This window comes from Equus caballus, chromosome 17 (assembly GCF_041296265.1).
Source record: "Equus caballus isolate H_3958 breed thoroughbred chromosome 17, TB-T2T, whole genome shotgun sequence".
In the NCBI taxonomy this organism is placed as follows: domain Eukaryota; kingdom Metazoa; phylum Chordata; class Mammalia; order Perissodactyla; family Equidae; genus Equus; species Equus caballus.
In genome coordinates this window covers 32,937,877-32,959,569 of record NC_091700.1, presented here as the reverse complement: position 1 = coordinate 32,959,569, position 21,693 = coordinate 32,937,877, and the positions used below count along the sequence as shown (strand labels likewise).

At 39.6% G+C, this 21,693-nt stretch overlaps 1 protein-coding gene and 1 long non-coding RNA gene across 5 annotated transcripts in view; one reads left to right on the top strand and one right to left on the bottom strand.

Annotated features, from left to right (window-relative positions):
• Window positions 1-6,366: 6,366 nt before the first annotated feature.
• Window positions 6,367-12,516, bottom strand: RFXAP (regulatory factor X associated protein). Its single transcript, XM_070239537.1, has 4 exons — window positions 11,842-12,516; window positions 11,099-11,224; window positions 10,134-10,241; window positions 6,367-8,037 (listed from the first exon to the last, which is right to left on the bottom strand). The coding sequence occupies exons 1-2, from the start codon at window positions 12,322-12,324 to the stop codon at window positions 11,216-11,218; spliced, it is 492 nt and encodes a 163-aa protein (XP_070095638.1). The 5' UTR covers window positions 12,325-12,516; the 3' UTR covers window positions 6,367-8,037; window positions 10,134-10,241; window positions 11,099-11,215.
• Window positions 12,517-12,658: 142 nt separating this feature from the next.
• The window catches only part of LOC111768570 (uncharacterized), a 98,629-nt gene continuing 89,594 nt past the window's right edge, over window positions 12,659-21,693 (top strand). For 2 of the 4 annotated variants that reach the window (XR_011427682.1, XR_011427683.1), the window contains exons 1-2: window positions 12,672-12,863; window positions 13,290-13,377. This is a non-coding gene — a long non-coding RNA (uncharacterized lncRNA). Of the gene's footprint in view, window positions 12,864-13,289; window positions 13,378-16,230; window positions 16,702-21,693 lie in introns of those variants that run through there. The other 2 variants (XR_011427684.1, XR_011427681.1) reach the window with 2 other exon arrangements.

Here is a 21,693-nt window from a genome sequence, read left to right as displayed (position 1 = left end):
GCACAGGCATCTCCCTGGCAAGAAGAGTCCACCTACTAGCACAGAAGTCATGGAGGCTTTGCAAGTACCGTAGGAGCCTGCGAACAAGGCTCTCTGGGCACTGTCCTGCTAAAAGCAAACCTGAGCTCCCACACTAGCAGACAACTTTTTGTGATCTTAGAAAAATATTGACCTAAGACTCAGATTCCCTCATTTTTTGAAAGGAAATAATGCTGTCACAATTACCCGCACCATCCCCCCCACAGATGATTCTAATCAACATGATGACTTGCAGGTATATCTGTGTATTTTAACATGATATAATTATATTACCATAACAAATAGTAATAAATTTTTGTGCAAATATTTAATATTAATATAATGCTATTAATATATCTTCCTTCTTATTAGATTTTCAAAGGCAACCGGTATAAAATCTTATTAGTGCTGACAATGGTCTCCAATTTGAGGACAGTAAATGATAAAAAGTGCAATTATAAGAAAGGAAAACAAATAGAAGATCTCACTAATCATAACTTCTTTTCTGGTTGTTTTGCTCAGCTCTGTTTTCATTTTCCTGCTGCATGTACTCCTGGGTCCTCTTAAGCCCAAACTACAAATAGCTCATGAAAATCAGCGTCTGTGCTTGGTGAATATATCTTAAGAGAGGCTGCATGCATTTCTATATTACTAGGCTAAAGCCATGAAGAGGAAAGATTTATTTATTTTGCTGCGGTAGATGATAACAAAAGTTCACCTCCAATGCTTTAGAAGAATACAAATGATTACTTGGAAGGTGAAGTCATATGTGTTGAGGATAGTAGGGAAGGTCACCCATGTCCTGATTAGAAGATGAGATCAAATCACCTAATTATTAATCATGTCACATTTTCACTAAAATGTTTTAAAAACATTGGTTAACTTTAAACTCAATAAAAGCAGTATTTTAATCAGACTTTTTTCTATAGTGAGACAAGTCTGCTACACAAATGACGGTTCAGCTCTTTTTCAAATAAATTGCTAACCAAACACAGGTTCTAATGTCTGTACCATTTAATAGCATCTGTTGTCATGATTGTAATATTCATTATCGTAGCTAGAGGAAGTCAGAAACTGAGGGAGTAATGATAAAACAATACTAAATTTTCCATGTCAATTAGTTATGCAAAAGAAATCAGGGCTAATTGACAATATCTGTATTAGTTATAATTTCTAATTCTAGAAAGAGAAACAGGAAATTATAAATTAACAGTCATTTGAAAGATCCCAAATCGAGGCCTTTTAAACCGAGACTAGAAACCCTGAATCCACAAAAGAAATGTCAGATATGTTGAAATATACAAAAATTAAAAGCTGTATGGCAAAGATACCATTAAAAAAAGTTTATAGAACAATTCTAGATTTGGGGAAAGTGAATAAAAATGGCATAGGGTTAATTTTTATAATATTCACCAGACTTCTGCACATTGAGTAGGAAAAGGAAACCTAATGGAAAAATAGACAAAACATATAACAAGGCAATTCACAAAAGAGCAGATCTAAATAACCAACAGGCTTATGAAAAGGTGCTTGAATTTACCAGTATTCAAAAATGCTAATAAATTTAACAACTAGCAGTATATATCTATCAAAAAGACAGGAGTTAAAAAAGAACAATAATTCCAACTGCTAGCAAAGATGTTGGGAAAAGAAACTCTTGTTGCTGGTGGACGTGTGAAGTGGTATAGCCTTTTTGGGGGAAAGGAATATAACAATATCTATTTAAAGGATACGTGTAGCTATATATCTCCCTCCACCAAGCAATCTCGTTTCTGAGAATCTATCCCAAGGCCACAGAACCATCAGTACATAATGGTACATAAGGACACGTGACAAGGATGTTTGCTGCAGCATTGTTCATAGTGGCAGAAAATTGGACACCAACAGTGGAACGATTGAATGTGACAGTACATTCATGTCATGAGATGCTCTACAGCCATCTAAAAGAATGAACCAGAGCTATGTAAGTGACTCCAGGGGTCTTCTACACAGTCCTGGTGCATAAAAAATCAATATATTGATGTGTGTATAATACACTCACATTTTTATGTAACAATGACAGTTGCCAGTGTGTATATATGTGTGTTTATATAAAGTTGTAAGCATGGAAAAAATAAGGAAGAATACATGCCCAGTTGCTGACATAGGTTACCTGGAAATTGGCAGTGCATGGAAGACAGAAGTTTGGACAACCAACAAAAGGATTGAAGGGGCAACCTAAACAAAAACCCCTCAGTATATACAAATGATTACGTTGAGTTATTTATATAAATTATATGTGTGTGCATACAGAAAGTTAAAAAAATAAGCATTTATCGAAATGCCTACTGTGTTCAAAACCATGCACTTAGAAATGTCAGCTCCTACTTTAGCAACGATATCTACTCTGAAAAGAGCATCATTTTTGGAGACAGAGGATTTAGGTTCAAATCTTGGCTCTGCCTCTAACCAACTGTAAGACCTGTTTTATAAGTCACTTAACTTCCCCGAGTTTCTTTCCTCATCCAAAAACAGGGACAGGAATACTTGCCTTGCCATGTTTTGAGGTTCAGATGAATTAGCACATAGGAAAGTAGTTTCTAAAGTAACATAATTAGGCTTAGTTTAAATAAAATTTGTCTTTTAACACATTCCAAAACCCAAGGCTTAATATACAAAGGCTTTATTCTCATGGCCCAATGATAGTGTATTCATTGTCAAATGCAAAGAACATGTTCCAATTGCACTGGCCTCACCATGATTACTCACACAGGTCACACTGCTTACAGCAGAGTGCGCTAAGTAACTTGGAATCAGAAGTCCTGGGTTTAAGTCCAATAGCTGTGTGATCCTGAGCAAATAAGCTCTGCAAGTCTGCTTCTGCATCGATGAAATCATAACTGTTGTGCATACATTATGGGATTATTGTGAACAGCAAGGATGGAGGCAGGATTGTTTTGAAAATTATAAAGTGCTAGAAAATTGGAATCATTTTGTCATATTGTCCATAGGTGATGCTTTCTTCATGCACTTCCGGTAGAGAAGTTTACATTTTTAGGCCTCAGAATGGATGGTAAGAAACTCTGGGGAGAAAACAGCACTATAAGTAAGTGCTATGTATATGGAAATAAAGATTCATTAGTAAAACCACATTTCTTCCTACAAACTGAGATAGAAAGCCAAGGAAAAAGCATAAATTGCCTACTTTTCTCAATTTGTAACAAGATTTCAGTTTGTAATAAGAAAAACATTTTTGAAAAGCTCATACATCCATAGTAAAAACTCAAGAAGTACAAAGGATTATTTTTATAAGAGATGGTCTCCCAACCACTGAACCCCCATTCTCCTAGCCCACGCCACCAGTGCCCCAATTTTCCTTTATGGAAGCAACTCTCAATTTTGTATACAAGCATGTATGTCTGTGTGAATATATTTTTCTATGTAATTGTTGGTAACATTAGTTACGACCCTTTGTATTTGCCTATTCATAATTAAGTCCTTAAGTATATAGTCCACTTTAATTTTTGGCCAACATTGCCTTTGAAGGACACTTCATTTGGGCCCTCTGGTTAGTTGTCTCCTTTTTCTCCATGGTAGTTTGGATTAATAACTCCTGAAGCAAAACACCTATTTTATAGTTTTCTTTCCTTTTCCTTTTATTATCACTTTTTAGCAAGTTTCTGCAATACTCTAGAGCTGCTGGTTGATGAGCTGAAGCAAATCACGCTGGGCTTCTCACTGAAGTGAGCCCTCCCCGAGTGATTTTCCTGTCATTACATCCTACAGGCTTGTTTATTCAGTCCCTCCAAACCACGCTCTTCAAGTAGAAGCCTGGGAATGGTCTAATAACTGAGGATTTCAAAGAGCTTGAATTATTGATATACACGCTGTTATGGAGTATCAAGATTGGGGCCGTCGCTAATTCATTGTAATGAGTACTCTTAGTTTCCTAGCTTAAATATCTTGTGCTCTCTCATTCTTCCTACACTGGCTCTGCAATATCATAGGAAACTCCACTGTCTGTTGGCCTCACTTCTCTGCTCACCCAGAACTCTATCTTCTTTTACTGAAATTATCAAAAGCATCCTAACTTCCTCACCCTCTTCTTCCATTAAATGAACCCAAGATCAAGCTTGCAATCTATCCTTCCTATTACTATGGCTGGTTGAGCCCTGTGAAATACTGTCACGTAACTGCAGATTTCCATTACAGATTCCTGGTTGCCAGGAGGCCAAATCTGTAATGTCACATCAATCTCTTTATCTATAGTATTATTTAGGATATAAGTTTGGCTAGATGTATCATGATAACCATGGCAGACACAAGATATTCCATCTTTCACATGGTAGTCCAAAAACAGAGGGTCCCAGGCTCGGATGGTGCCTCTGCTCCCCAAGGCCATCCAGAGACACAGGTTCCTTCTATCTTGTTCCACCTTCCCCAGTGAATTACCCTCATTTGGCCTAGGTGATCTGCTGCTCTGTCCACGTTCGAAGCAGCAGGACGGAGGAAGAGGGGAAATGGGCCGCCTTCCTTTTTCAGGGCACCATCTGGAAGTTGCACACATCATTTCCATTCATAGCCCATTGGTCATAACTTAGTCACATGGCCACACCCAGCTGCAAGGGCAGCTGACACATAGTCTTAGAAAAAAACTTTTAAAAATTGAAAAAAATTACTGAAAAGTGCAAAAATGATAAATGTATAGCTTGCTGAACTTTTGTTAACAGAACACACATGCATAACCAGCATCCAGGACAAGAAGAGTATTACCAGACCCCCAGAAGCCTCTTCGTGCCTCCTTCTAGGCTCCACCTTGTCCCATGTGTAACCACTCCTCTGTGTTCTAACGATGGTTTTACTTGCATTTGTACTTTATATAAATGGAATCATCCACACATCATTTGTGTCCAGATCCTTTGGCATGATATCATGTGCTAATCAGCCATATTGTTGTGTGGCTATGTTCCCAACCAAAAATTCCATTACTATGAAAGAAGGGGAAAAAATGTATCGGGGAACTATTAGCAGGCTACTAGCCTGTCATTGACTTCAATGTATCTTCCTAATTTTCCTCAAGCCTCTGATCAACTCCCTCAGTCCATGTAAACAGATGACTTCTCTTCTGACTGCTGGAAAACGGAAGCTGTGAATTCCTTTATGTTCTTATTGCTACAGATATACCACATCTATATACATTATCTCCTTTCCTCTAGCCTCAAACGAACTGCCACAGCATCACTTCTGCCATATTCTGTTAAAGCAGTCACAGGGCCTGCTCAGATTCAAGGGGGTGAAAAAACAAAATCCAGTGCTTAACGGGTTCATGGCATAAGAGCATGTGGGATGGGACATTTTGCTGCAGCCCCCTTTGAAGTCTGCCATGCCTAGCTTGAAAGCACTTGCACAGCTAATTAAAACCATAGTAATCAAACACAGAACTGTGAGAAATAGTAATAAATTGTTGTTTTAAGCTACTAAATTTTCAGGTGATTTGTTACATAGCAATAACTATTCAGTTAGGTGGTGTATCAGTTACCTACTCTCTCAAGAATGCTGCATAACCAACCACCCCAAAACTCTGGCTTACAATCCTAATTATTTATTATTGCTCACAGTCTACTGGTCAGCTGGGTAGTTCTGCCAGTCTGGGCCAGGCTTGGCCGACATGTTGGGATCCAGTGTATGTGAAGTCGGCTGGCAGGCTGGCAGGGGATAGCTAGTCTAGCATAGCCTCACTCACGTCTGGCTGTTTACCAGCTATTGGCAGCTCTTGGCTGGTACACCACAGGTGACTGGGCCACGTGTCTCATTATCTAGCAGGCTGGGCTGGGCTGGACTCGTTACCATGATAGCTGGGTAGGGTTGTAAAAGAATAAGTGGAAGTATTACAAATCTTTGGAAGTCTACTCAGGACTGGGATAATGCTATTTCCTCTGCATTCTATTGGCCAAAACAAGTTACGAGGCCAATCCTTCAGATTTAAAGGGTAGGTAAACAAACTCAATCTCTTGGTGGGAGGAACAGCAAAGTTACATTGTAAAAGTCATGAATACATGAAGGGATAAAAAATTGGGGACACACTGCAACAAATCTATATCAAATAAGTAAAAACCTTATGATTTTATTGATATATATCCCTTTTCCTTTCATTCAGCCCTCACGGGCCTATTACTTTCCCATTCCTCCTATTCCACTTGAAGAAGGATAAGCTGATCTTTTCGCCATCAAAGTTAACTTACATTCCAGGGCTTCAATAAAGCTTCCAACACCATAAGAGAACAAACTAACAGTTAATAACAAATGTGAATCAATTCCTCTGCATCCAGTGTGAGGCAACTAAAGAACAGAATAAGTGAATCAGACAACTCAAAGGTCAGCAACTGGACTTTAATGAATAATTTCAGTAAAAGCGTTTTTGCACAGATATGCAGGTATAAAACACACATTAAAAAATGAGTAAGATTTTTTCCCTCCTTAAATACTTCTTAGAACAGCTGTGACTAAATTTAATATGACATATTTCAGAGCTTAAAACCCAAGAAACTAACAAATTTTTGCATTATTAAACTTCAGACACGTGCATTTATTGTCCTAACATTGGAAATACTCTCTTGACATTTGATTTGTTACTGTTTTTGGTAAGTTTGCCTTTTAAAAGTTTTCCTAGGGGAAAAATACAAGAAAGTACCTATCCAGATTACCAGTCATTCTTTGAACATTACTTAGGAATAATACGGTCTGAAAATAGCTCACTTTTGAGAAACACTGACAAAATGCTGAGGTGTTCTTATTTTCAGGATCTCTTTTTGAAAAAGAAATAGTAAGGCTGGCCTGGTGGTGTAGTGGTTAAGTTTGCATGCTCCGCTTCAGAGGCCCGGGGTCATGGGTTCAGATCCCGGGTGTGGACCTATACACCACTCATCAAGCCATGCTGTGGCAGCATCCCACATAAAATAGAGGAAAACTGGCACAGATGTTAGCTCAGGGCCTATCATCCTCACAAAAAAAAGAAAAACAAAAAAATGAAAAAAGAAATGAGCATAAAAAGAGTAATTTTGACCTGGCATTTGTGGGATGAGATATATCTATACTGTTCACAAATTCAAAACACAAGATTGTCCTCTTTAACAGAGATCAACACTAACAGGTAACAAGAAGTAGGGAAGCCAACTTCAGGAGATGCCTTCATTGCAGTGTACTTAGTCCCTCTCTTAGGTTTTACCAGCATATCTCTGAAAAGAGATGCACATCCTAATTTCAGATATTTAACAATGATCCCTTTTCTTATACATATAAAATATGCTTCCTCTTTGACAGCTCTAGTCTTAACTGCAAAGAAAAGGTTATCATGAGAACCTAACTCTGGGTGCCCAGCTACATTTTATCATTACAAGTAGCTATCAGTGTTTCTTAAGTGGAGTATTATTGGCATTGTAAGACAATTCTTAGTTGTGTGGACCATTCCAGACACTGCAGAACATTTAGCATTCCTGACCCATTCACTAAAAAGCAGCAGTTTTCAAGGTCACTGTGACAATCAAAAAACATACCACAGAGTTCCAACTGCCCCTGGATGAGAACCACTGAGCTAGATGACCCAAGATTAATATCTATTAACTTCATGACTTCCACAGAAAGTAACTGCTTCATTACCTTCAGTAACAATGACTGAAGAGGAACACTTTGTTTAAAAAACCTTGTAATTAAATGTTATTTTTGGAAGATAAGCTGATCTCTTCAAATTCATGGTGATCTGAGAGGATTATATGCACAAAGTGCAATACGTATTTATCCCCAAATGCACGCGTACATTTACAGGAAAATGATTATGTTGTACCAGCATGTCTTCCCCCACTTATCTTTAGTATAAAAATATGTTCATCTATTACAATAAGATAAAAAACATGTAGATCTTCATAAATTCCCTCACAGCGACGTTCCTGAAAATTGCTGCTGTCTTTGCTCCAAAACTTGCTGATTTAATAGTTGTTGCTGTTTCTGTAAAAACTGCACCACTTCTGGACTTCTTAGTAATGACTTAAAAAGAAAAAATATATTTATTAATATCATTATTCTTATGAGATTAGATTGCATTTATGCAATGAACTTATTCTGATATGTCCCCACACAAGATACAATGTGCTTACAAAACAAAACACTCCTGAACTGAATTCACATTTGCATCTGATGCACTGCGATTAAACTGCAAACTAATAGTAATAAAACTTGATGTCACACGTCAAAATACTAAAACCTAAAAATAATGGGTGAAGCGTGATCTTACTGGCAACTTTGCACATCAAGGAAATGCTTTCTATGACATGCCAGCATATATACTCTCTATGAAACATAGGAGCAAACAGCTAGAGCACTGGCCCAGGATTCCAGCAAGAAAAAATGGAAAATGAAAAGGGGCCACATGTGAAAACGGCAGTTAAATATCAGTTTGGAAATACATTTAAGGCTAGTACTGGAACTCAAGTTTCTCCCACTAGCCTACTAAGTCTTTCTAAAGAAATTAAAAATTGTGTGTGTATGTCTGCATAGGTACAGGTGTATAAACTGTATATAGGTATACATATATTAATAAAAGTAGTATTAGCACATTACCAAAATTTCAGAAAAGAATACCACTGCTGTAAAACAACCAATACAGTTTTGCACACTTAACATTTTTAAGTATAGTTATAATCATATAACAAATGTAATAGACTAGGGTTAATATGTTTTTATTATAATACAATACTTATTTAAATCGATGAAGAAGAATACTTTGGCCTCAGTAAAATGAAAAAGATAAACTAAATAAAGTGGAAATACTACTGTTAAATACTGATTCTAAAATTTAACATTATAAGCGTAGGACATTTTCTATTTATTAAATAGTTTTCTTTAAAAGTTAATCTGTAAAGACTGCTCAACCCTCTATTAAGGAAATGTACAACAATCTACTTAGCTGTTATAAGACTGTTCAACACAGGCTCCTTAAACCACTATATTACTCTCTGTGACAAATACATTTCTCGCAACATCCTTATGTTTAATTTTATCCATATTTAGGATGTACTTCCTGTGAATGTCTTCACAGTAAGTATGACTTCTGAGTCAAAGGGATGACCTTTGTAAAGACTCCTGATACATACAGTCCAGCTGCTTTCCACAAAGTGTTGCAACCGATATATGACGCTGTCAACAGAATGAGAGTGCTCATTTCATGGAACCCTCAGCATCCTTGTGTGTTATCATTTTAACGCTTCTCATTTATTGTGTAGTTTATCGTATGATTTTTACTGATATTGAATACCTTTCCATATCACTTAATGGTAGTATTTCTGTTTTCTTCTTTTTTTCTGTTTTTACTTTTTGTATAGACAGAATGTATTGAGGCCAAAATTTTCCATCAATTTATATGAATATTTTATACAATACAAATAGCAACCATATTAACCATAGTCTTTTATATTTGTTGCAAACGTTTTTCCTATGTTATTGTGAAGTTTTTGTTTTTACCACCATTTTGACTACAGTATTCATTTGTATGTAGTCAAATTTATAATCTTGTCTTTGTAATTTTGTCTATTTCTTTGAAGCTAGAAAATTCTCATTCCAGATTTTTGAGATCAAGTCCCAATTCTATTTTTTTTAATTTAGAAAATTTTTAATTTATCAGGAATTAATTTGATGTACCGTGATGTGACGAGCTAAATTCTATTTTGTCCTCAAATTATTATCTAATTACTTCAGTATTTATTGAATAATCTCTCCTGACTGAATTCTGATGCCTTCTACCAAATTTATAATAGAGATCCTTATTCAATATTGGTCTAATTATACCTCAATACTACTAAAGCATTATTCCATAAACCCCAAAATTCAGTACAAGGAAAGTCCACTTTAAAATCTCATCTTGCTCAGATATCAAGGTTTAGTCAATGAAGACAGAGGATTAAAAGTGTTCCTGCTCAGATAGTCCTGGGAGAGCATTATGAGATTCCAGGGTGTACTGGCAGAGGCACAATTCAATCCTGATGACCAGTTTAACAAGTTTTAAAATCTCAAAAATCTAAATAGTTTCATTTATAACAAACAACTTAGTTAATAGATTTGTAACTACTATACAAACAGATATTTACCAGTCTTTTTTGATTTAACACTTGTTCTAAAAGAGTAGGTCTTGCAGGACGATCCCCAAAGGATCCCGTTCTTTGTTTAACAACGGAGAGTATGTTGTCTGCATTTTCCTGGGGTAAATGACAAAAATGCAAATAGGATTAACAGTTAACATAATAACCCATGATTACAGGCATTTCAATGATGTAACGAACAGGTCTTTGCTTCTCTTCCTTCTTGCTCAGTCCCTGTGGGACTTGGGGAAAGTCCCTCATTAAGTCATAGGCAAAGTGTTGGCAGTTAATTTTATACAACTCTCCTCAATCCCTCTCCCTCCAGGATTTCCAACCTGGGCTCTTCAGTCTCCTGAAGGTCTCAAAATCAACAGTGGGGCAAAGGTGGGGGAGGGGAGCAAAGAGTTACTTGTAAGCTATTTTCAATACTACAAAAAATGCCAAGTGGAAACTGAACGTTCTCTTTAGATAAAGCTGTCCAGCCCAAAACAAAGTTTGCCTGCCTTTGGATGGGATATATGAACTCAAAAGCAATTTATATATTGCTAATGAAACACTGATAGTTTTTTGCCCAATTAACAACAAAAAATGGAGGGGGGGCAAAAAAATATTACTTAGGGAAGCAACTGATAGATAATACTTTCAAAATTTGGAAGTCCTTAGGAGAAAAACGACAAACTGGCTTTGAAAAGACTGGAAAGTAGTGATATAAATAATCTCCTGCCACTGGTATGGACAAAATAGGTAAGCCCTAAAACACACAAGATGAATTATCTGCTTACCTGTAACAACTTCAAAGTACACCCCTACTGAGGAGAACAATGGCTAAGGTTAATGACTTACTATCTGCTGGACACTGTGTCAACACTCAACATGGAACATCTCACATATTCACAGCAACATTATGAACTAGGTACTATTTTAACACTCATTTTACAGATGAAGAAGCTGAAAGGCTCAAAGAGTTTAATAACCTGTTCAAGGCCAGAAGTCCAACTCCACAGCACGGGCTTTAACCTTCAACATAGTTCAAATCAAACAATCCAAAAATCTTCTGAGATTTACATTCCATTATCATTCAATTTTTTTCCTTAGGTGTACTAAGAAAAAACAGGGTAGTAAGAACACGGATACTGAGAACAAGGTATTAATTATAGGGGTACTGAGAACAGGGTTCTAAGAACAGGGTATTAAGTATAAGGGAACTAAGAATAGAGGTACTACGGACAGGATACCGAGAACAGAGTACTAAGAATATGGTTAACTGAAAATAGGATACTAAGTATAGAGTACTGAGAATTGGGGTACTAAGAACAGGTGCTAAAAATAGGATTCCAAGAACAGGACCTTTTCCAAAGCACCAACTTCATCTAGGTTCCTAAGTCTCTTTGCCTGCTCCTTTGGTGATGAACCAGAACAATCATTTCCTATCTGTCCTTCCAGCCCGTATCTCAGATCTTTGAAATGACAGCTCTGATGAGGTGTCACATCATTTTCACCGAAATTGATTCATCTATCACAAAGATGCAACAGAACTGTTAAGGCTTGGCACATGTCTGTATAAACTTTATTTACGGCAAGCACTCACTAACTCTCAGCCACAGCAACCCGGCCCATTTGGAAGCCGGTGGGCAGGCGCTGGAAATGCGGTGTGCGGCAGCAGTGGGGTTTCTTCTTTCACCTCCCACTCCCCAAGACCCCAGCTAGGGTCTGATACCTCCTGTTTGACGTTTCCCCCGCTGCCAGTCGGGGCGGCCGCACCGCAGTTCAAGGCCTGGTCGCTCTTCTTCTTTTTGTACTTGTCCTTGTACATCTTGTTGCGGTGTTTCTTGCACATCCACGGCTTGCGCTGCTTGGCCACCTGGCTGGTGGTCTCGCTGCAGCCCTCGTAGGTGCAGGTCTTGCTCAGGCTGCCCCCGCCGCTGCCCCGTCTCCGGGCTCCCCCGCTGCCGCCCTCGCCCCCGGAGTGGGTTTCCTCGTCCTCCAGATCCTCCAAACTAGCCGTGCTCTCCCCTCCCCCCGGGGGGTCCGAAGTGTCCAGCAGGTCGGCTTCGTCCTCGCCCGCCTCCTCCTCGGCATCCCCAGCCACTTCACACAGGTACCTAACAGGCTGGCCCGCCCCGGCGCTGCCCCCCAGGGCCGGAGCCTGCCTCAGGACGCCCTCGGCCGCAGCCTCGTCCTGCCCTCCACAGGGGCGCATCACCAGAAGGGTGAACTGCGAGGCCGGGGCCGGGCCGGGGGGTGGAGCCAGCGCCTGGCCAGGAGCCGGGGCCGGGGCCCCGGGGCGGAGCACGCCGCTGGCGGCGCCCGGCCCCGCGCCCTCGGCGACACCCTCCACCTCCGTGCTGCTGCGACCTGACAGGGGTCCACGACCCCGGCCTTTCAGCACTTGCTGGGCTCACCGGCGCTTCACAAACCGACACCCAGGCCAAGAGAGGAGAAAATGCGCCTGCCCCACGAAGACACCCGACTGCGCCTGCGCGGCCGTTGCTCGCGCGTGAGCGTCGCTACGCCGGGCGCCTTTCGGAGAACCCGGCGCCCCCTTGAGGGGCGGGGCTGAGCGGCCACCGGAGTGGCTGACTGCGCAAGCGCTGCTTCATCCCCGAGCTGGTGGGGGCCGGTCGTCTGCGCTGGCGACGGCCGCGGTAGAAGCTTGTGGCGCTCGAAAAGCAGCGTTTTCTGCTGGAACGTTCTCTGTCGGAGACGCTTCGAAGCACTTTTGTACAAGAATTCCACAATGTAAATTAAGATGGCTCCTGAGCGACCTTACGACTTGTGGCGTTAGGACGCTGATTATAGTGATATGTCGCCGCACACTTCCTGGAAAGCGAGATGTGACCCTGGATTGTGGTAGCATCACGACAGGGCGCCGCCAGTGAGCAGTCGCTGAAGGCAGAGGCGGCAGATTTGAAAATGCTGTGGTAGAGGAGGGCTGGGTCAGACCTGGGGCCAAGTTGTATCTGTGTTGAGAGCTGAACGACTTACTGTTGATAAATTTGTTTTTCTCTCTTGGAAACTTTAGTTGATTTTTAATACTTGGCGTTTTCTATGACCTCTAAGATAAGTCTTAAATAACGTTTTCGTTAAGTACGGTGAAAATGTGTGAAAAGGAACATTGAATACAGATGTTGTAAAAAACGATGAATGATCTATTATTTCTTCCAGTTGTTACCCAATTGCTGGTTGTTGAATCTTGACTTAGCCAGATCTCTGGAGGGACCACATCCTGCCAGATCCTGAACCAGGGTGTCAGGTACGTGTTCACTTTCCGTTTATTCTTTCCTCCTCGCCTGGTCAGGTTTCCCATCCACCTATTGGAAAAGAAAGCAATGACTGTCCAACAAATGATAAATCCATTCACGTTAAGGTGTTTGGGTGTTGCTGTGTGGGAAGATCACCAGCTACATTTTAAAGAGGCACAGTGAAAGGGAGGAGGTTTGGAATTAGACAGACCTGTGTGGCTCTGTCCTGTGTGACCAGGGCTAGTTAGTGACAATCTCTCTGAGCTTTAGTTTTCTTATTGGTAAAATGGGCAGTCAGTGATGTGCTGGAGCTGGTTGATGAGAGCCGGTTGTTAAAATTTCAGGACTTTAATGAGCTGGAAATGAAACACTGCTGTTATTAAAATGAGCTGGAAATGAAACACTGCTGTTATTAAAAATTAAATTACACAAATTTATAATTAAATTATATTAAAAACAAAGGTGAAAAAACTCAAAACTCATCACTGTCTTCTTTTTTTCTTAAGATTGGCACCTGAGTTAACATCTGTTGCCAGTCTTCTCTTTTTTCCCCCTCTTCTTCTTCTCCCCAAAGCCCCTCAGTACATAGTTGTAGATTCTAGTTGTAGGTCCCTCTGGTTGTGCTGTGTTGGATGCCGCCTCAGCAAGGCCTGATAAGCGGTGCCATGTCCCCACCTAGGATCCAAACCCACGAAACCCTGGCCTACTGAAGCAGAGCGCACAAACTTAATGGTTCGGCCATGTGGCTGGCCCCTCATCACTTTCTAGTTACTATTAGCGATGCTTATAAGATTACTTATGTCTATTGTATCCATATGTGGAAATACTGTTTAATGGTGTAATGGGGCACATTTTTTCCCAACTCTGCATTCCGTCTTGTTACCTTGGTGTCTTGAAACCAGCCGTGATGGGAATATTTACACCATAGAAATTGTCCAGTGCTACCAAGCAGGGCTTGATTTATTGTTGATTATCTCCAGACTCAGAAAATGATAGTAAAAATGTTAAGGAAGATTAAACTTAAAATGTTTCATGTCTGTGGCTGGCACATGTCTGTGGCTGGCACAAAATTGAGGAAATATTCTTTCAGTATTTGAAAATGTTCATGATTTCAGCAAAGAAGTTGCTTTGCTTACATCGTTGAAGAACAAATGGCATATGTCTTCATTATTTCACTTTTGTCTTACTCCTTAAATGTAAACAAAAATACCAGCCAACATTCATGTCAGAACTACGCTCTAATAATGTGAGCAACTTCTTTGCTGAACTGGCTAGAAATCAAGCATTTATTTATAGTTTGAATATGTGACACTATTGTTGGTGGACTAATTATAAAAACTGATAGTGGATTTTTCAAGAAACAGCAAGTCACGGTGAAGAGTATGGGTGTATGGAATTTGAAATAAAAAGTCTTGTGTATTTTATCGTTGTTTTGTAAATTGTGTGCTAAACATTCTTTGTATCAATTGACTGTTTTTTAAAAATTTTACCAGCATACCAGCGAGGGCCATGCTATTTAACTCGTAGTACAGATTCCTATTAGGGTATTCGATAAATGACAGCAGGTTCTTTTGTTTGTTTGTTCTGTTGAGATATAATTTACTTCCCGTAAAATCTACCCACTGTAAGTGTATAATTTACTGATCTTTAGTAAATTTCTAGAGTTGTGTAACCATCACCACAATCTAGTTTTAGAAGAGATCTAAAGATCCTTCCTGTCCATTCTCAGTCAATCCCTGCTCCTATTACCAGCCCCAGGAAGCTGCTAATGTACTTTCTGTCACTGCAGGTCTGCCTTTTGTGGGCATCTCATATAAATATAATCATATAATATGTGGTCTTTTGCACCTGGCTTCTTTCAGTTAGCATAATGTTTTTAAGATTCATCCGCTTTGTTGATTGTATCAGTAGGTTGTTCCTTTTTGTTGCTGAATATTATTTCATTGTATTGTTTATCACTTCTCCAGTTGATGGACAATTGGATTATTTTCGACGATGTTCCATAATAGCAGCAGGTGGTATTATCTAGTGCTTAGCACCAGGACCAGGACTCTCTGGGCTTTAGTTTCTTAACCATAAAATGATCAAGTTGGTCTAAATTATCTGCAAGCTCTTTCCTAAATTTAGAGTATAGTTTAGAATATAGAATGCTGTAATGACCTTTTACTGTGCTTGGGCCCACTCCTTGGGATTTTGATTGTATTGGTCTGGTGTGGGGCATAATTTTTACAGGATCTCTAGCTAATTTTATTATATAATCAGGGTTGAGAACCACTAAATTCTCACTGATAGCCAAAATGTAATCTAGTAGACTTGTATATGCAAATAGTCTACCTCAGGGATTCATGAACATAGTGTATTTGTTACCAACCAATAAGATTTGACGTATATGGTAGAAACTCAGATTATAGTCACAACAAAATTTTGGCATTATTACTGTTGTCATTGTTTCATGTAGATTCCATTCATTTAAATCTTCCTTGAAAGCATACTACTCAAGACAAGGCATTTTCTAAGTTCTGGGTAGGCTTCCTCACCTAGTATATTTATCTCTTTAGTATTTCCCTATACCCATGCACATTCCTCCTTCTGTGTTTTTAATAATAAGGCTTATTTATTATCAAAAGAGTCCCTTTAAATGAGACTTTTTTCCCTGATGGTGTTTGGTTTATAGGGGCTTTTTGGATGCAAGGATGAGAGGCCTGTTAAAGGGGACTCAGGCTCTCGGGGCTGGGTTGGGGTACTGCCGCGAGTGAGTGGATGGAACCAGAACCAGAAAGGCATCAGAATCAAGGCAGCACTAGGGACTGACTACTCTCCCCATCTTTTTTCTCTCAAGTCATTTGCTTCTCTCTTTCTACCAGCTGTCTACAGATCCTTCGTGACGTTGGCCTGGATGTGGCTCTTTGGTTGGTCTCTGTTTGATCCCCAGATATACCCACTTTCCTTGTCTCTTCTCTGTCCTCTGGAGGGCTGAACCACACCAGAACTCCCGTGGTGGCAGTCTTTCCATTGGAATTGGCTAAGGAGTGGGTCACCAGATGACAAGAGGAGAGTGAGAGGTCAGGGGATTTCTTCCCCCTCCCTCCCTGGCCCACTTCTCATCTCTGGCATTATCTGTATCCCTCCAAGGCTGCTGCACCCCCTGAGGGGCCCTCTCCACATTTCCAGGCCTCACTGAGCTCCAGTAATACTATTTCTGCCTCCTGTCCTGTCAGGCCCAGGGTAGTAATGGCTTCTTACTATTACTCTGGGTGACCTTACCATCCTTTGTTTGTTCTCTTAACCCTGCCTGTAGTTCTTCAAATAGTCGTTGATTAAAGTCTCTTCCTTTGAACCATCTGTGTCTTCTGTTTCCTGCTGGGTCTCTGAATGATATAGTGGCTGACAGTGGATTTCATGTTCCGCAGTTCCTCAGGACCCTTAGGTTTCAATTCCCGCTGCTCACTAGTTGCATTTCTCCAGGGTTTCCAATCAGATTCTTGAGGTTTGTTTCACCTAGCTTGTTCCTATTACTGGGCTGGTGAGAGATCACCTGGAAGGCCAATGGATGGTCTGCATTTGGGTAAGCTGCTCATTCCTGATCCAGTCAGTGGTTGGAAGTGGAATCTCTTCATACAGAACATGGTTGCCACGGGAGCTGTGGCCAGCACAGTTTCCCTTAAAAGGGGATGTAGGTGGGCAGGGAGCAATCGACTCCTGCAGTGTTGCTTTAATTCTCCTTTCTCAATATTAAGGTAACTTAACTCTGACTTAGTCTTCTGCCTTTGCTCAAGAAAATGATGTATGGTTAATTTTTATGTGATTCTTAACTCAAATAAAATTATTTTATACCTAGAACCAGAGTTTCACACCTGTTTTTATTTATTTCAAACTCTGTAGACGAGTTCACCTTCTCTAGTTTATTTTTGTCTTCCTTTCTTACTCTCAGACAATTGTATTATGCTTCCCCTAGAAGTAATATATGCTGTGTGTTGGGGGCTGAGGGAAAGAACCATTCTAATTTCCCTTTGTCAGTCCCCCTAGGTGTTCTTTCAAACTATGAAACTTGGTGTTCACAGAGGACCAATTCTCACCAAAACAGAACTTTACCATTATGATGACAGCATAATAGAATGCTCTTAAAACCAGTTATAACTTTCATTTATATCTAAAAAGACTCATATGGAAATAAATCTTTGGGTCTTGGATTTCATTTTATTATTTCAGAAGAAAATAAAATTCTTATCTGCATTATATATCATAAATATGTTATGTGATATTGATTGATTGATAATTCTTGCCTGAATGAATCTTTATTATAATCATTGCAAAATGATAATTTTCAACTCTACCACTTCCTCTCTATTTTGAGTTGGCATTTTACTATAAGGAGAGTCCTCGCTTTTACTTTGTATATTTATTTATCATTTATTTATTTACTGTGAGTATGGACTCATGGTTTTCTATTTTATTTAGTGGATTATAATTTATTACTTATTGATGTTGCTGCTCAAATTGTTCTGAATTTGGCTGGTACTAGTCCTTCAAGCTGGCCCCTCTGTCCTTTTGAGCACTTAATTACTTTCTGGTACAAGAAGATGTTCCAGACTCGTCTTATACCTTCCCAACTCCAGTTCTGGAATCACTCATTTCTCATTTCTTCTAGAATCTTTGGTTCCCTTTAATGGGGAATGATATCTAGAAACCAAGATCTGGGTGCTAGATGTGCTCGTGGCTGCTAGGTGCTTTCAGTAGATAGAGATAAAGGGAAAAAATATATATGCAAATATGTACATATCTATATATATATCTATGTCTGTATCTCTAATCATGAATTCATACTGCTTACTGATAACTCCAGTTCCAATGCTACCCCCTAGGAGTCTCCCTTGCCTGCCCCCACTCCACATTCCTTCCAGTAGCTTCGAGTAGTGGTCCTTGACCCTATGTATTAGTCAGGGTTCTCTAGAAAAACAGAACCAATAGGACATATATAGATAGACATAAGAGGAGACTTATTATAGAAATTGACTCACACAGTTATGGAGGCTGAGAAGTCCCACAATCTACTGTCTGCAAGCTGAAGAACCAGGAAAGCTTGTGGTGTAACTCAGTCTAAGCCTGAAGATAAAGAACCAGGAGCACCAGTGTCCTAGAACAAAAGATGGATGTCCCAGCTCAAGCAGAGGGAACACATTCACTTTCTCAGCCTTTTTGTTCTATTCAGGCCTTCAATGGATTGGATGATGCCCACCCACGTCGTTAAGGCAATCTTCTTTACTCAGTCTCCTGATTCAAATGCCAATCTCTTCTAGAAACACCCTCACAGACACACCCAGAAATAATATTTTACCAGCTATCTGGGCATCCCAGTCAAGTTGATACATAAAATTATCACAACCTAAGGCCCAAAAGTCCCTCTTTTTTTAAACAAATGTTTTGTAAAATTCCTTCTCTATCCCAAAATGAAATCCACATTTAATATAATGTACTTATGCACATGCATAATTTAAAAATCAACATTGTCCTCAGAGAGGAATGGGGGAGTTGTTTAATGGATATAGAGCTTCAGTTTTGTAGGATGGAAATGTTCTGGAAATTGATTGAAAAACAATGTAAATATATTTGACACTACTAAACTACATTTAAAAACAGTCAAGATGGAAAATTTTATGTTATGTGTATTTTACCATAATTAAAAAAAATCGTCATTGTCCTAAATGTAATATAAAGGAGATATAAAAAGAAAGTAACTTATAATCAAATAATGTATGTATCCAGCAGGTTAACTTTTAGGCACACTTAAGGCTGGAAAGAAATGTAGTCAGATGCCTTCATCTACTAAAATGAGTAAGAAAATTACAAGTCTTTCCTTATAAGGGTTACAGGACAAGGAAAGAGCAAAGCACAGAGGACACCAGAATAGAAATAGTTTAGGATAAGCTAAAACAAAGCAGACTAGTTTGCATATGATAAGAAAGAGGGGGAAACATTTAACTGAATTAGGGAAAACGCTCGAAGACCAATTATGGACTGTCAAAGAGAAAAAATGGTGAAGAATGAGTTGGGCATTATTTATAAATGAAAGGTGAAATAATTTTCTGTATTATGACATGGGATACCAATTAGAGTATCTCAGATGATATTTCTTCTATCTAAAGATCTCATGATTTATTTAGTTATACATCCAACCTCTAGAAATTGAAAATAGATATGTCAAAGACCATTCTTTAATAAGCAACAATGAATAGAGAATAGATTGGAAAAAAGACACTCATACAAAAGGATACAGAGAGATTGTGCTAGACCTTTGGGGACTCTGAGTATGATAATTAAATAGAAAAAAACAAGAAAACAAATAATAAATAACTAGTTTCAAAATGTAAGTTTCATAACATATATATCTTATCATAGTACTTTAAAAATTTAAAATATATATGAAGATGAAATGTTTGAAAATAATATGTTTCATTGAAATTCAATGAGATGTCTGTTTCCTATGTCTATGTTTTAGTATTTTCTGCTAAGTCTATTAAAGTTAGTTTAAAATGTTGCCTCACATGTTTGCAATTGGTTTTTCATAACTTTTGTAGTAAGCACACTGACTGAAAGCATTCTCGACTATGCACGTAGTAGGAAATGCTGCCATAACTTACCTTCTTTTCAAGCAGGTGGAAGTGAAAGTCTTAGCTGGAGCCCAAGCCTTTTTAATCATTGCTGGCCCCTTATACTTCTTTAATTTTCAATATTTAAGTTGTTATTGTTTCCATCAACCTTTGCCATCTTCACTCAAAACCAATGACACAAAAGTTCAAACTAATGATTTATCATTTAAAATAAGTAGGATAAAAATATAAATAATTAAACCTCGAAAGGATGTGTTTGATGTTAGTAGCATTGATACTTCTGAAATTAGAAAAGCTTCAAGAAGACTTATGGGACATGATGTACATACAAACAGACACACACACCCCCCTACACACATTTTCACAGACTAATTCAGTATTTTCAATCCCAAGAGTAAAGCATTTTCTCATTTTCTTTGAATCTTTTATATGTCATCTTGACCCTATTTCTTCTTACTCTGTCTAAAATAGTCTTCACTCTCCAGAGCGTGGACACATGTGTGGCCCACCCAGAAGCCAGGCCTAGGTCAGCTGAGCTAAAGTTCTGATCTTTAGCAGGGATGTTGGGACTGGGCCCACGGTCTGGGTTTGAGTCTAGTCTTTCAGCAGCCCTTTCAGGGCTCCAAGTCTGCCGTGCACATAGCTCTTTCACGGAGTAGGCCTAACCTTCCCCCTCCAGGCCCATGTGGCCTCAAGTCTTGCCTGTACCCTCTAGAGAGGGTGTTTTGAGTCCGAAAGGAATTACCTTATTACATCCTTGGACATGTTTTGACAGTGGGAACTGAGGATTCCCTTACGGATTGTACTTTTTGATGACTGTGGTTAATTTTTCTGACTCCTTGGAATGTGGGCTTGAACAGAATGTCTGTTCTCTGTTGATCACAGAGTTTCACACAGCTTTCATGGGAATAAGAGCATTTGAGTTCATTTGCGTGTACTGTCCCAGTGCACATGTTCAAGAGCACACCTTTGGGTGTCAGCCCCGTGGCCGTGTGGTTAAGTTCGCGTGCTCCACTTCAGCGGCCCAGAGTTTCCGTGGTTTGGATCCTGGGCGTGGACATGGCACCTCTCATCAGGCCACGCTGCGGCGGAGTCCCACATGCTACAATTAGTAGGACCCACAACTAAAATATACAGCTAGGTACTGGGGGGATTTGGAGAGAAAAAGCAAAAAAAAAAAATAAAAGATGGCAACAGGTGTTAGCTCAGGGCCTCCCCACCCCTTAGGATATTTTCCCTGTGCATGACAGTCCTCAGTGTGAACAAGTAAGGTAGCTGGGGAGCATGGAGAGTGCCAGTGTGAACAACTCTAGCCAGAGGCAGCGTAGTGGGTCCTGATGTCTCCTTCTTTTGCAGAGAGACTTGGGAGGTGGGTCCCCTGTTGACATAGAAAAGCAGGCTTGGGTCTGCAAGGGGTCACTTTCCCGTATGACTCTGCGAGATCATATGTATTGGTGTCTGCCCCAGTTCCTAGCACAGAGCTCCTGAAACCCTTGGAGTTTCCTGAGAAGTCAAAGCACTAGGAGCATCCTTTGTTCTCCTACTTGGTTTTGGACCCCGGTTCATGACACAATGCTCCTGAAACCCTTGTCATTTCCCAGGGGACAGGACTGTCTTGTGTTCTAATGAGGGCTCCTGGATAGCTCCTGAATGAGGGCTGGTCACCAGAAAGACCAAATCATGAGAGAAGACTGGAAGTGTTAGTCCCCCCCCACCCGC